Source organism: Chenopodium album, chromosome 9, assembly GCF_948465745.1.
Source record: "Chenopodium album chromosome 9, dcCheAlbu1.1, whole genome shotgun sequence".
Classification (NCBI taxonomy): domain Eukaryota; kingdom Viridiplantae; phylum Streptophyta; class Magnoliopsida; order Caryophyllales; family Amaranthaceae; genus Chenopodium; species Chenopodium album.
The window spans coordinates 52,467,683-52,483,037 of record NC_137842.1 but is presented as its reverse complement, the minus strand read 5'-3'; the positions used below and the strand labels follow the sequence as shown (position 1 = coordinate 52,483,037).

Sequence of the window (15,355 nt, the reverse complement as noted above, 5' to 3'; positions counted from 1 at the left end):
ACTCTCTAAGTTAACCCACCAAGTCGAATCTTGGGATGAAAAATGTAAAATTCCCGATTTCTTGAGGGCTAGATAATTGGGGGTATTTAAGAGGAGAGAAAAAGCTCGAATGAAAGAAGGAGATCTTCAAGCTTTTTGAAGGCACCGGTGGAGGGGTGAAATAATTCTGGGGTTTGATGGAATTTTGAACCCTAAAACCACCACACGATTTTGGGTTTCTAGAGTTTCGGGTGGTGGTTCAGGGGGAAGGGGTGGAGACGCACAGTGGAGATGGTTTGGGCGCCGAAGGAGCAGGGTATCAGCGGGCGGAAGGTGGTTCAATAGAAAAAAGTTGGCGCCGTGGTTGGAGGCTATGGCCGCTGGCGTTTATGGGGAAGACTCGGCGGTGGGGGTGGCTGCCAGCAGGGAGAGGGGTTTTTTTTTAATTTTTTTATTTTAAGTATTTTTTAAAAAATTTTAAGGGTTTTTTTTAAAAAAATTGTTAAAAAATATTGACCACTGACATTGTGACACGTGTCACTAGTAACCTATTTAACAGGTTACCAACCAGTTACGTTCTATTTTTGGCGGATGTGCATCAAAGAGTTTTATTTTGAAATAATCCAAAGATCGTTCTATTTTTGGAAGACCGGTGAGAGGTGGTGTTATTCATGACAAATTTTCCAATTAACTTTAGGGGAAGTTAAAACATGAAAATTCATAGATTCGTCAAGTTCAACACACTTGTTTATATATATACGTTTTTTTTGGAGCATCTTATACATGCATGAATTTCTTGTGTGAGTATAATATGTGAGTCTTGTAGCTCAAGCTAAACATATCACGTTGCAACGCGTAACGCACCCATTGGTGTCTAAGACTTAAGAGTTCGTAGTTTCAATACCATAACATGTTTAAAAATGTCCTTGAACAACATTCAGTCAGTTTATGATACACTTCGTAGTTCTTAGGTTTCATACGATGAAGTATATATAATCAACTTGATGATGAACTAATTGATTCATAGAAAACGCTTGATTACAAGAGAAATTCCCGAAAGTAGAACGAAATCAATACAATACTAATGAGCTTCAGCAATGAAAGTGATTAAGTGATAATCTTAATTAATGAGAAAAACAATTATCTAAACACCGCCTGCCAATTGCAATTGAATATTTATACATTGTCTTCATTCCACGCTAATGATATCCTTGCAGTAGAGACGTCTTCATTATTGCGTGGTACTACATTAAAAGAAGAATTTCTTAAAGAAGAACAACGCATTTTCTAACTTTTGATACACAAGCAAGCATAAAAGTAATAGAACGATCAAAGAGCAAGCCTACTAACGAATGACAAAATAAAGTTAATATACAATGCAAGCATATACAAGTATAAAGAATGATCAGTGTGCAAGGCTACCCATGACCGACACGGGTTACTTGCAAGCCTACCCATGAGGCCATGACGGACACGGGTGACTTATTACATGATATATAGCCAATGTAGGTTCGATCTTCGCAGTTACTTCTAATTTAAAACCTCTTGTGATGTGTCACAACTCACAAGTGTATAACTACATTTCATTTATTAGTTCATTTTCCTCCCTTTATACGTAAAGTTTATACTTAAATAGAAAACTAAATAAATTTAACTAATTTCATACATTGCTGCAAAGATCAGTATATTGATCATCTTGACACGTTTATATGCATGCTACCTAATTTTAATATTAATAAAATTCTAGTTTTCGTAGATACCAAATAAAGGTAATCTCAATTTCTTTATCTCAATATATTAAGTTATAATTAGGTTTTAATTTGTAAGTATTTGTATTCCCTTCATTCACATAAAAGTAGAGCTGTCAATTAGGGTAAACGGGTCGGGTTTGAGTCGGGTTAGTGTGAGTCGGGTCATCTCGGGTCGGGTCAATACGGGTTAATGTCATAACATATGTGGGTCGTTTTCGGGTTGGGTCATGCTTGAGTCGGGTCACATCGGGTCATACATCTTATCGGGTTTGGGTCGGGTTACCTTCGGGTCGAGTGAAAAATAGGTCGGGTTAAATTCGGGTCTTTACGGGTTTAAACGAGTTAGGGTCGTTCTCGGGTTTGAGTCGGGTTCGGTTCAAGTCAATTATTTACGGGTTATAATCAGGTCGGGTCATTCTCGGGTTCAAGTCGGGTTTAGTTTAAGTCAATTTTTTACGGGTTATAATCAAGTCGGGTCATTTCCAAGTCGAGTCATTCTCGAGTTCGAGTCAGGTTCGGTTCAAGTCAATAATTTGCGGAAAACATGTTTCGTCCTTGAAATTCGTCCCTAAAAACATGTTGTGAAACTAACCTCTTAAAATTCAAAGTGAAATATTGAAGGAATAGAGTTAGGATTCAATTTCCATTCCAATACTAACATGAGATAACGACCTACACATATTGATTCAATAACAATTCGGGTTGAATTTGGGTCGGGTCAATAACAAGTCAGGTTGATTCGGGTCGGGTTGAAATTCGAGTCGGGTTTTTAGCAAGTTGGGTTAAATTTGGGTCGGGTTAGGAGCAGGTCGGGTTGAATTCGGGTCGGGTTAGGAACAGGTCGGGATGAATTCGGGTTTTGACGGGTTAAAATAGGTTTGGGTAAATTTCGCTTCAGGTCGGGTTCAGTTCAGGTCAATAATTTACGGGTTACATTCGGGTCGGGTCGTCTCTAGGTCGGTTAATGTTCGGATTCGAGTCGCAAATACTCGGGTCAACTTGGATTTAGGGTTGGTTTCAGGTTGTGTTAGGTCGGGTTCGGGTCACAATCTTTTTCGAGTTCAAACGGGTCGGTTAATAGGTTAGGTTAGGGTCGATATTTCAAGTTGGGTCAGCTTTTGACAGCTCTACATAAAAGTGTTCTTACGATCAGTTAGGTAGTAATAATTAACAAAAGAGCTGAGATCTTAATAATCTATACTTAGTATTTAAAAACACAAACCACAAATTTTTCATATGACACATGGCATCACAATTCACAAGTCACTCATCACCCTATATGCCACATGACACCTCTCTTAATATGTATATTTAAATCTTAATGCAACTTGCAAATTCAAGTAAGAAAATAAAGTGTTTCATTTTCACCATAATAAAATAATGTTCAATTAATTAGTATACATTACATAAACATATGAATTTTTATAAAAATTGTCTTTTCATATCCTAGACTTTAAATATAATTTAAATTAATATGTCATTTCATATCCTAGACTTTAAATATAATTTAAATTAATATGTCATTTCATATCCCACATTCTTTCATGTATATATATCTAACTAAATTCCTTCATGTTCTCACTATTTTTTCTTTTAAGTTTTAGAAATGAAACAATTACTTTGTATAAAAGCATACCTACTATGAATATGATTAACCCAAGTAACAACCCGTACATTGTACGGGCCAAAAGGCTAGTTGTATTAGAATTTGAGAAACCAAATAATGTTAAATGCCTCAGTATTTTTAATTGACATAAATAACATGCATTCAATTGATGATAATCTAAATGCAGGTTTGTCCCCCAAAGAAAAAGAAAATGAATATGTGGTCTATATTACTTCCTCAATGTTGTTTTAAATGCAATACTTTTACTTTTTCACTATTCATTATATTTCTCTTTGACTAGCTTTAATGATTTTTAGTTACAGAAAATAATAGTTATATGAGTTCTTGATAGATTCATGCCGATTAATTCGTTGTTAATAACAAATTTGTATAATTTTTACATTAAGTACTAATGATTTGTTTGGATAGCAAAGAAGGAAGGAAAGGAAGGGGAGGGGAAAGGGATGAAGGGAAGGGGAAAGAAAGGGAGGGGGAGGTGAGCTTCATTTTTCCTCCAAATCTCTCCAATTTTGGAGGGATTATGCTTATTAAAGAGAGAGGGGAAATAGATCCCTCCCTCTCCTTTCCCTTCCTTCCCCCAATCCTTTACCCAAACAAGAGAATTTACCCCTCTCCCTTTCTCTTTTCTTCTTTTCCTTCCATTTCTTTATATCCAAACAAAGTGTAAAAGATGTGAAGTATTCATGATTGAAATAACTCATTAACGAGCCAAATATTACATTGCATGTAGAAGAAAATAGATTGAATATGAAGCCAAAAAGATAAATATAAGACACATCCAAATTATTATTATTATTATTATTATTATTATTATTATTATTATTATTATTATTATTATTAGTTTTTTTTTACAGGCAAATTATTGTTTTAAGGTGAAGAGAACACCTTAATCTTTTATTTTTCCTTTTTTTTTTTTTTTTTTTTTGTAAAGCTCCCAATATATATACTTGCTAAATTTGATAATTTATAATTATGGAAAAATTAAGTCAATTGGGATCTTTTTAAATTGTCTCATTTTATATTTTATTAATACATCAAATTCTTATCATTTCACACAAAAAAAAAAAAAAAAAATTAATGATGCCTCAAAAAAAATATATATTAATGATTAGAATAACAGCCGTTGGCTACTATGTAATGAGAAGTGCTGCATATAAAAAAAATAATAATAATATTAAAAAAATAAATAAAAGGTGTTTATAAACACAAGTACCAAATGCATTACAAAAAACCTCAATGCAGAAAAGAAAAATGACACTTAATAATTTAACAGACTAAACTACCTTTTAATTAATTATAACCAATAACCCCATCATATAACTAATATATAAAGCTAAACTTTTAACCAGCTCACGAGACAGCGACACTTGACATTCTAAATTTTCTCCAAGTGTCGCGCTACGTTGGATAGATTTAAACAGACTTTGTAAGATAAAAAAGTTAGTTTAAAGTTTTATTTTCAATCAAATTTAGATGAAATTTTGGGATAAAATTGTTACTTTAGAATCTTATTTTTGATAAAATACCAATATTTATATATACAAATAAAATTGTTATTTTATTCAAAAAAATATTAGATTATAACTGTCAATAAGTATCATCTAAATTTATTTTTTATATCATAATATTTTTTTTGGAGCGAAGGGAAGTAGTTAAGTTAAGATAAATTCAGTTCAGGAAAAATAAATTATAATAAGGTTTAGCCAAGTACAAATTAAAAATAAAATAAGTTTTAATAAGGTATATTAAGGGCATGTTCTCTTACGTTGAAATCCAGTTCAGTTCAGTTCAGTTCAGCTCAGTTAAGTTCAGCTCAGTTAAGTTCAGTTCAGTTCAGCTCCTAATTTCCTTCTCTTATAAAATATTCAGTTCAGTTCAGTTCAGTTCATTTCAACTCTGCTCAGTTCAGTTCAGTTCAGTTCAGCTGAGTTCAGTTAATGAGAACAGGCCCTAAGTTCATATAAATAAAAATCAAGTGAATAAAACACACCCTAATATAGATCGACATGTTAATTGGATTGGGTCATGAGTCATTTCGGATCGGGTCACTCTAGGTTACAAGTAAAAAAAATGTTCAACCCTAGCCCAAAGTTTAAGTTTGTGTTCGGGATCGACGAGCGTAGAACAATTTTTTAATTTAATTTATTTTTTGTTATTATTAGAATTTTCTAATATTTCATGCTTACATAATTTTTTTTATGTATTTAATCGATCGAACATTTTCACCAATATCATTATTAGTCATTACATTTCTACTACATAATTTAAATAGTCACAAAAGCACATATATTAAAAAATTAATTTTTAAATTCAATAAACAATCCGAGCATCGCATGGGCACAAAACTAGTCTATAATAATCCTATCTTCCTCTTATTCTCAAATCTCAACTATGAATGCAGGGAAACCAACAACGGGCATCTTTCTTATGAAAAAAGCGACAATCTTCCCCATTACCCTTCAATATTGTTGATTTTCCAATATTGATCTTCTAATTAATCTTCTTCTGCATTTCTTGTTTGTATTTAATTCATATTGAAAAGAAAAAAAAAAATCAAGAGTACCGGCTGCTCTAGCCGGTAGTTAGCTCCGACTACTGGTACAGTGGTACTTAGATCCGGCAATACAAGGCAACTATTGGGCAGAGGAGCCGGTACCTCTCGCCAAGTACTGGCTCCTCCATTCTGTACTCACTGCCGCCTACCGGATTTGAGTGCCGGTAGTCGACCCCATTTACCGGCACGAGATGACAATAGTCACACTACCCAACCCATTATTTTTTAATAATCCAAATACTTCCTATTATATATTTAATTACTACAGACCCTATACATCATAGAATATTGTAGTTAATAACTTACGAAGTATTAACTTATATAGCTACATGGAAGGGATTGTCATTGAAGTTAGATTGGGGTGCGGGTGCCAAAATATTAATCTTATATAGCTTATATTATTTATAAATTCTCTACCGTTATGGATCTTGAAAAGTGGAAGAAATAGCTTAAAAATACGATGAACTATCCAATGCCAATATAATTATCCCAAAAGAAAAGAGAAAGTAAACCAAGAGTAAAGAACCTTCTATATAAAATCTCAAGGATATCATCACGTGGAAATAGTGAGAAAGATTAGTGTATTTGGAATCATAGGAATTTCCTGGCTTACAAGTTACAATGCATAGATATAGTTGTCTGCATGACAAACTTAGAAAAAAATAAAGTACGTAAAATCATGCATGTGTATGTAATACTCTTGTATTGAGAAAGAGAGACATGCATAAAGTGTCAAAAAAAAGGTGTGATTTAAGGTTTTATTTGCTAGGTAGTATATATATACACAAATGTTATGTTGTCTAGATTCTAGACCTTACTTTATTGTTTCATTCATGTTGTCATATACAAAATTTTGAGATATAATTGCAAGTTGATTGCTAGACGGGGTCATGGAGGTGTCAATTCAGATGATTGATTAGGATCAATTTTTAAAGTTGAAGCATAATAAATTATTGTATCCATGCTAGTCAAAATTTGAATCGGATATTTTTCACGTCGGTTTCTGATAGAGTATAAACATATTCTTGGGCCTCCTAGGAATATGTTTATACTCTAATGGTTGAGGCCCAAGAATATGTTTATACTCTATCAGTTTCAGGTCAGATCAGGTGTGGTTTTGATATCTCTAGATGAGATGTATATATGTGAATGAAACGGACGGACCCCCACGATTTCGTACAATTTTGGAGAAATAAAAACGATAAGTAAGGAAGTTGTCTGATACAAAGCGAATCTAAAGATGATGAAGGATGCGATGTTTTGTTTTCTATGGTGGATGTCAATTAATTAGATCAGTTAAAATATATGACTATTATAATTACTTTACATACCTAGGTTATTTAGATGGGGAATTACCTTGGTTTGTTTCTTTTCCTACAAAAGAAATATGATCAACGAAAGAACTGGGCTTGTACATATGATAATGCAAATGCCAAGCTAAATGAGATGTAATTTATATTGGAATATGTCAGCATGTAGTTTGTTCCTTCATGTTTACTAAAAATTAGATATTTGAAACATTTTTAACTCTTTTTTTTGTTGGTGTTTAGAGAGTAACAAGAGCAAATGATGAAAATTGTACCCAAGATCCCTTAAAATCGGAAGGGAAGCTCTAACCAGCTGAGCTATCCCTCACTCTCTCAATATGAATTCAGAAAATGTTATTAAAAAAATAATTAAAAATGTAAGTAATTCAGAAAATCTTATATAGTATGACCAGTACTCATTAAAGTATAAGAAATATATTGGTCATACTATGTACTCTGTATAGAACTGTAGTAATACAAGGTCATACAAAGTACTAGTACGTAGTACTATATATAGCAGTACGTAATATGAGGTCAAACAAGATTTGATTGATAGAATGACTCAAGTTGCAAATCAGGGTGTTTTACTGATAAAAAGGATTTAGATTCTCACAATATTTTTCTGTTGGTGTAACTAAGTACGGACAGAGTAAACATACAGTACAATGCGTGCAAGTATGAAATTTTGTAGTTCAAATTACCAGTGTACGTAGTGTAGTCAATATTGTTGAGGCTAAGTCATCAGTTGATTGACAAGGAACTATTTTAACAGTGAAAAATCTACTTATTATGTACTTATATTAAGCTAAAGCATAAGTATAAAAATTAACGACTTGCTGCAAGATTTGTTTTATAAGTAATATTGAATGCAGCGTCTTGGATTGGTGTTACCTATCAATCAAGCTTGCACTAGATATGTTTTGCTGTGTCATTCTCTTTAATTTTGTTTGAAAGTGTACGTATCATTGTGCCATTTATCACATAGCAGTTCATGTTTGGGATTGTAATTCATGGGGGATCAGAAAACTCTGTGTTTGATGAAGCGAAGAATGAAAGTAACGGATTACTAGTTAGTGACAATACTACTAGGAGAAACCTTAGGTCTTGTAGATATCTAGTGTACTTGTTCTCTTCAACTTAATTTCAGTTCATTTCAATTTCTAATTTCCTTCTTTCATAAGCATTTACTTCAATTTAGTTTAGTTTAGTTCAGCTCAATTCAGTTATCAGAACATGTCCTCCTAAATGAGTTGATGATGACGTAGAGGCTATATTAGGTAAACTATGATGATTTAGTAAAAGCTTACTGTATAAAGTATTGAATTAAGTAATGAGGTTTCTGCATTATTGTCAATGGATAATACTATTTTCTCTCCTAATTAAAATGGTTTTCGTGAATTTCACCAATTTGCATTCTCACCTAATTAAAAAACTACAACAAAAACTTTTCTTGAAAGAGTACCTCTATAGATAATACCTTAAGACTCTCCTATTTCTAATGGATCGGGTAAAGTTTTGTTTATATTAAGAATGTAAATCATGTCTTTCTTTTCAATTTCATTGCTTTGCCATTCGAATTCAAATGACTTTTCCTTCAAGAACAAAAGCTTCTTATAACAGGATGAATTGTTCTTTTCATAAATTGTTCTTTTCATAAATTGTACAAGATTTTTGGTCATCTTACCCCCCCCCCTTTTTATTTTTTAATTTTCTGTCTCTCTCTCTTTGAAGGCGTTTGGTCATCTTACTTAAAGGTACCCTATCTTTAAAAAGAAAAGAGAAGGAAAAAAAAAAGAATATCTTTCAATTTATAACTAATTCTTATCTAGGATTTAGTCTCCTAAAACTCTAAAAGTAGTACAATCAGAATTAGTAGAAGTCAATAATTACAAATAAAAATATCTAGATCAATTGGAATTAATCATTTTTTTTATATTAAATAATTAATCATATTTTTAAAATGGGAGGAAGGATAGGAGCATCTTTGGTTCCAAAATTTCATTTTGAAATAAAAAACAATCATTGTTAACACTAAGAAAATAAATTTGGAAAATACATATAAATTGAAGTTTGAGAGTAAAACAAAAATTACTTATATTTTCTTGCTTATATAGCTTATTTCTATATGTGGAAAATATTCAAATAGGAATATTTTCATGCATAATAACGAAAGAGTCAAAAGACAATAAAAGGATAGGCTTATAAGGCTTTATTTTTTTTCTCCTCTCTTTAAAATGCATGACATTGTTTTTACATTTAATTAAGAGAAATGCATGACCAATCTAATTTAGTATATACTACAAAATTACTATAATTAATGAATAAATTAATTTCCTTGCACCAACCCCCACTTATTGTTAAATTTTATCATCTTGCTACAAACAAAAGATTCGCAATGATGCATATATAGAATTTACAATAATTTATATGAAATATATAGTACGGATAAAGCAAATTTTTTCCATTAAAAAATAGTTCGAAAGGTTAGAAGAAACCTTAAATGTACAAACAAAAATGCTATTGTTTCCATTATTTATGAGCATCCTTTAATTATATAATTATTTATTTTATATCCTTGACATTAATAGATTTTGGTGGGGGCACAAAATCTTTAGAAATCTTAGAAAGCCAAAATCTAGTGAAAATGTCGACAAAATAAGGGCACTGATATTAAAATACTATATAAGAAATAATAGCAACAAGCACATTTAAAAATATAAAAATATAAGAATAAATATATGTAGTGTTTTTTGCATGATAAGACTTACGTATCAAAATGTACTAAGGTATTAAATTTCTAATATCTGCCAATTGACAGACTTCGCCTAAAAATGGTCAGTTCTATATTTAATGTTCTACTACACAATCTTACTTTAAATGCTCTTACTGCATGATGCATTCATACATATTAACATATATCAAGGCATTCAAACAGCTTTCTATAAATATCTTTTTGGCTTTCTATAGATAGAAATATACTATGTCATTCAAAATGTATTAGTCTTTTTAAATTATACAAATATATAGTTAATATCTATCAGAGACAAGCACACATACATATATATAAGTAGTATATAATTCACTCCCTCGCTCTATATAAAAATAATTGTCGTATTAATTATTGGTATTTTATGATTGAAAAAGGTTATCAGCTTTTTAAAAGTAGTAATAAATTGTGATTGGTTTCTACAAAATACTCTTATCATGATTGACTAATGGATAGAGAGTGTGTATAAAAAGTCAAATTACTGTATAACTCTATCTGTTTTAATGATAAAAGGTTAGAATAATGTGACCACTATTACAGAAATAAAGGTGTCCTTAGTTGTCACACTAACCTTTTAACTTTTCTTTCAGTATAGCATCGAGAGGACGCAGAATTAGAGAGATCTCCGTTTTTAAAAAGGGCTTTACATCACACTCAAGAAACCACACCAAGAGAAACGAAAGAAGAGTGAAGACCTCTCCTAGCTTGATTCTATTTGAAGAATTAAACAGATTAATCAGGGATTTACAATAATAGGAGATTGGATTATGTCCTCATGCTATAAGCCAATAACTCAGTACTCTTAATATCATTATCATCACCCAAGAAAGATCGAATGCTATCAATTGTATTTGAAAATGAAGATATGTACTAATAGATAATTTAGCAAGTAAGAGATTGAAATAGAATCTTACTGTATGGATACTATCAATTATTACTCTAGATTGATAAATGTAGAAGCTACAATAATGCAAATCACTGCACCCTTTAATTAGATTAGCTAGCTCATATGAAGAGTACACGTCTTATCTTACTAGTCATAGGTCTCGAGTTTGATCCCTTAATTAGCATTGATATATAGGGAAAACTTTTCTGTGTTGGACACTCATCTGTAAAAAAAGGGGTTTTGGATGCACTTGCAAACCAAGAGAGGAAATCCACTTCACGAGTCCAAAGAAGGTTCCATCCCAAAACCACATGGCAATAGGAGGAGTAGCCCTTTAGCCTTATTAAGTGATTAATTCTTTAACCAATGTGGGACACTTACATGTGGTGATTCTTGAGAGCTCTAACCTTTAACAAAACCCACCTTGAATCTAGAATTGCCAGAGCTCATATTGTTTTCAATTCCGATTGATCAAATTTAATCGCAAATGAAAAGAATTAAGAACAACAATTGCTTCAGTCCTAGACTAATAATAAGTGTTAATAACCCAAGTGCTTATATCTAGCTTCATACTAATGCGTACAAATCGAAGAATTTTGATTTCACTCCCCTTCCCTCAAATATACATCAAGTAGGGTAAGAGTTTATCTTTGTAATGTTACATACCTTCATGTAATTTTATTAGATCTACATATTTAGTATGATTTTACATACTTATTCATGTAAAATATTGAATTTTATAAACAGAGTTATAATATAAGCTGAAGGATATTATTGGTTGGACCTTATTATTCGTATATCTCTAACTTTATTTATTACTGCACAATGTTTTTTTGACAATATTTAAGAACTATTTATATTAGTTCTTAAATATTTTCAAGGCTCGGAAAAAAAGTTCTAGAGAATCTTTATATATAAGAAAACTAATGGCTTTAGCTGATGAACATTTTGGATTATTGTACGAGGAAGAAAAAGCTTACAACAATAAAGTGAAATTAAATATTATATTTTTGAATAAACCAAGTGATTCAATTATTCAAATCATGTTTTAGTCGTATTACCCATTTGATACTCGATTATATGGATTATTTTCTCCATTTCAATGATATCAAAGTAGTAAACGGATATGATCCACTATAGTTAGTGGACGTTCCAATTAGTGAAGAAATTAGAGCTGTGGTGTGTAAATTATTTAAATATTTAATGATTTAGGATTCAACTTGGTTTTCAATTAATTTAATTGTTGAATGGTCAAGTAAATTGCTGAAGTATCTAATTGAAGAGATCTCCGATCTTTTGATTTGAAATAATGTAACCAATGATTAGTTGTTGGATAAATTAAGTCAATTGAGTAATTAAATTTTAAGTCGTTTAATAAGATCAGATCAGATGTAATAATATTTTTTTGAAAAAAAAATTATTAATCAGGATTAATTCAACTCAATTCAGATCATAAACAAACTCCAAACAATCTTAAACTTATAAGAAAATCCATCAATGTACAATTATTATTGTAAGCAAAAAAATTCATTAATTTAATAAACATCAACAATATTATTATATAAAGGTAATAAAACGACATATATACATACCTCTTGATAATTGATGATCTTGGAAAAGAGCATAAGATATGTAGTGGATTATACTAAGAAAACCTCATCATCATATTACTAGAAGATCCACCAGGAGAAAATGAAGAATGATCATCTCCACTACCACTTCCACTACCACCACCACCTCTTCCACTTCCTTTCTTCTTCTTTTTATAAGGGATACCCCTAGCCTTAGCTTGACACTCCCTCACCTCCCTAAGATACACCCTTATAGCCGTACCGGCAAAAGGGTTAGTCTCCGGTGGTCCTCCATTCTCCTCATAGGCAGCACGAAGACGGCCTATGAGGGCATCAAGACTACCCCAAGCTTGTCTAAGAGGGCAAGGACATGGAGCCGGGGGCTCGGGTTGGCCATAGAACATACACCCGGGTACATGGACCTTAGTCTTACCAAATTGGTCTAAGTAACGGAGGAAGTCTAAGACATGGTGGCTTGTGCATTGAGAAAGAGGGACAGGAGGATGTTGGTTCCTTAGGTATTGACCAAAAGTGTTCCAATCTCTTCTTTTTTGTGACTCATAACGGCTGGGTGTTGGTGAAGGTGGAGGTGTTCCTTCATAGTTTTGTGGTGGAGAGGAGGATGAACCTTCCATTATTATTATTTTAGGGATAGCATATAGAAATTAGAAGTGCATCTAATTGTGAGCTATGCAATATAAGATTTATATTATATATTAAGGTTATGGTGTTACATTAGATCATATAGAAAGTGGAAAATGAAATGAAAGAAATAAACATAATAAGTAAATAAAATTATAGAGGGGTAGAGGAATAGTGTAAGAGGGGAGAATGAGATGGATTATTATTAGTAACATCCCAAATGGAGGGACCTACTTTTCAGTGGACATGAAGTGGGGTCTAATTATTGGCAAATTTTCAAGCTATAATTTATATTCTATAGTATATAGTCTTGATGGTAGGATTTATCGAATGATTTTCTCTTAAAATAATTATTATAGATTTATTTTTGGGTGGGGGGTCATTTGATGTGTGTCTTTAGTGTGATATTGTGCTTCATTTAGTCCTGTGTACAAACAAAGGCACAATTATATGGGGACTTTTGATGTAATCCTATGATGAGGGAGGATGACGTTAATATTAAGGGGTACTAAACTTGATTAGTGAAGTAATTATCTAGCGTTACACAAGGTTTCAATTAGTTCCTCGTATATAATTAGTTGATCACCTTTTTATTTGCTAGATAATTATGGGACGATGCCTCAAATCTTTATTTAAAATATAACATTTGTAGTATTTAAATATTTCTATGGTTATTTTTAAGCGCTACTTACCTGCAATTAATCAAAACTAAAGTGATCATTCTTTAAAAAAAATTAATAAATAAAAGAAAAAAAGGGAATTTCTCATTTTAGCCATAAAGAATTGCACATACTTAATGGTAACAAATTTTTTTTATAAATTTTCCCTAACATGACAATATTTTTGTATTTAACCATTAATTAACTTAATTAAACAATAATTACCCTAATAATTAATAAAAAATAAAAAAAAAATTAAAATCAGCATCCCAGCTACCTTGCCCCAACATTCGCCACCTTGATCCCTACCTCGACCACCCCTTGCCGGCGTCGTACTGGTAGACACCTGATTGTGTCTCCCCCAAAACCAAACCCAGTGATGAATATCTTTCACGTCATTAATTATCGAACGAGGTGAAATGTGAAAGAGTCTCGTGATGCACTTGTATCTAATAAAATACTTCTTTTTGTTTTCGAAAATACTTCTTTTCGTATCCTATTTATGAAAAACGTCCAATCCAGTTTAGTTTAGTCCATAATCAAGGTCCAATAATTGTGTAGTTGTATGGGGCTTGAAAAGACCTTTCCAACGATACATTATAAGCCCAATTTCGAGATATAACGAGGAAGTTATGGTCAAAATACTAAAATGGGTCAAAACGAGTTTTATGTGCGACCCAATGATCAGTTGGAGGGTCCACTAATATTAATTATATTCCTAAACTAATTAGGATTAATTATAATCTTCTATAAGTTTCTAAAAGATGTTAACTATTTTTTTTTTTTGAAAGATAAAGATCAAAGAGTTTGAAATTGAATAAAGCTTTCCTTTTTTAAGTTCTAATTCTATTCGAATTGAAAGATGTTCAAATACAGTTAGATATTATATTTGTGCCTCATAATGTTTTTCCAAAATCTTATATGGTTGGATAGATCTTGAAATTATCTTTCCAATGATATATTATAATATTAACTCCGATCTATAACGAAAAAGTTATGAAAGAAATACTATACGAAACTCTATCCAAAACTGACACCCTCCACTATTTCGGCCATATCTTTTATTCTACAAAATATTTTAATCTTATTCCTATACTGTTGGAAAGTAGACTTCAAGATTTTTCCAACGACATATATATATATATATATATATATATATATATATATGTATATATATATATATATATATGTATATATATATATATATATATGTATATATATATATATATATATATATGTATATATATATATATATATATATATTATATCCGTTATTTGAACTTCTAGATCAAAAGTTATGATATAAAATAAAAAAATCCGTAAAAAATTATTTTTATCACGACGTGATAATTCTATCGCGCCGCAATAGTCCTTATCTTGCCTTGTCAAAAGGAATTTTATTGTGATTCGAATTCTAACTATTTTCTAATCGTTTTCGGTTGTTTTTCTTTATAAATAGGGTATTTTTTCTCCGTTTTTACTCAATCATAATCATCAACAATCATCTATTCTCCTTTCTCTATAAGCTAGAAGCTTATATTATTCTTTCTCCTTCTTTTTAAGTCTTGCCTTTTCAAATACAATATTCGTCCATCAAGAGACTTAGACACAC

The 15,355-nt window shown here is 31.3% G+C and overlaps 1 protein-coding gene across 1 annotated transcript; it reads right to left on the bottom strand.

Moving 5' to 3' along the window:
* Window positions 1–1,077: 1,077 nt before the first annotated feature.
* LOC145559856 (protein LIGHT-DEPENDENT SHORT HYPOCOTYLS 10-like) lies at window positions 1,078–13,209 on the bottom strand. The gene is made up of 2 exons (XM_081621138.1): window positions 12,464–13,209; window positions 1,078–1,223 (listed from the first exon to the last, which is right to left on the bottom strand). Exon 1 carries the CDS (start codon window positions 13,075–13,077, stop codon window positions 12,517–12,519), a length of 561 nt encoding a protein of 186 aa, XP_081477264.1. The 5' UTR covers window positions 13,078–13,209; the 3' UTR covers window positions 1,078–1,223; window positions 12,464–12,516.
* Between the last annotated feature and the right edge of the window lie 2,146 nt (window positions 13,210–15,355).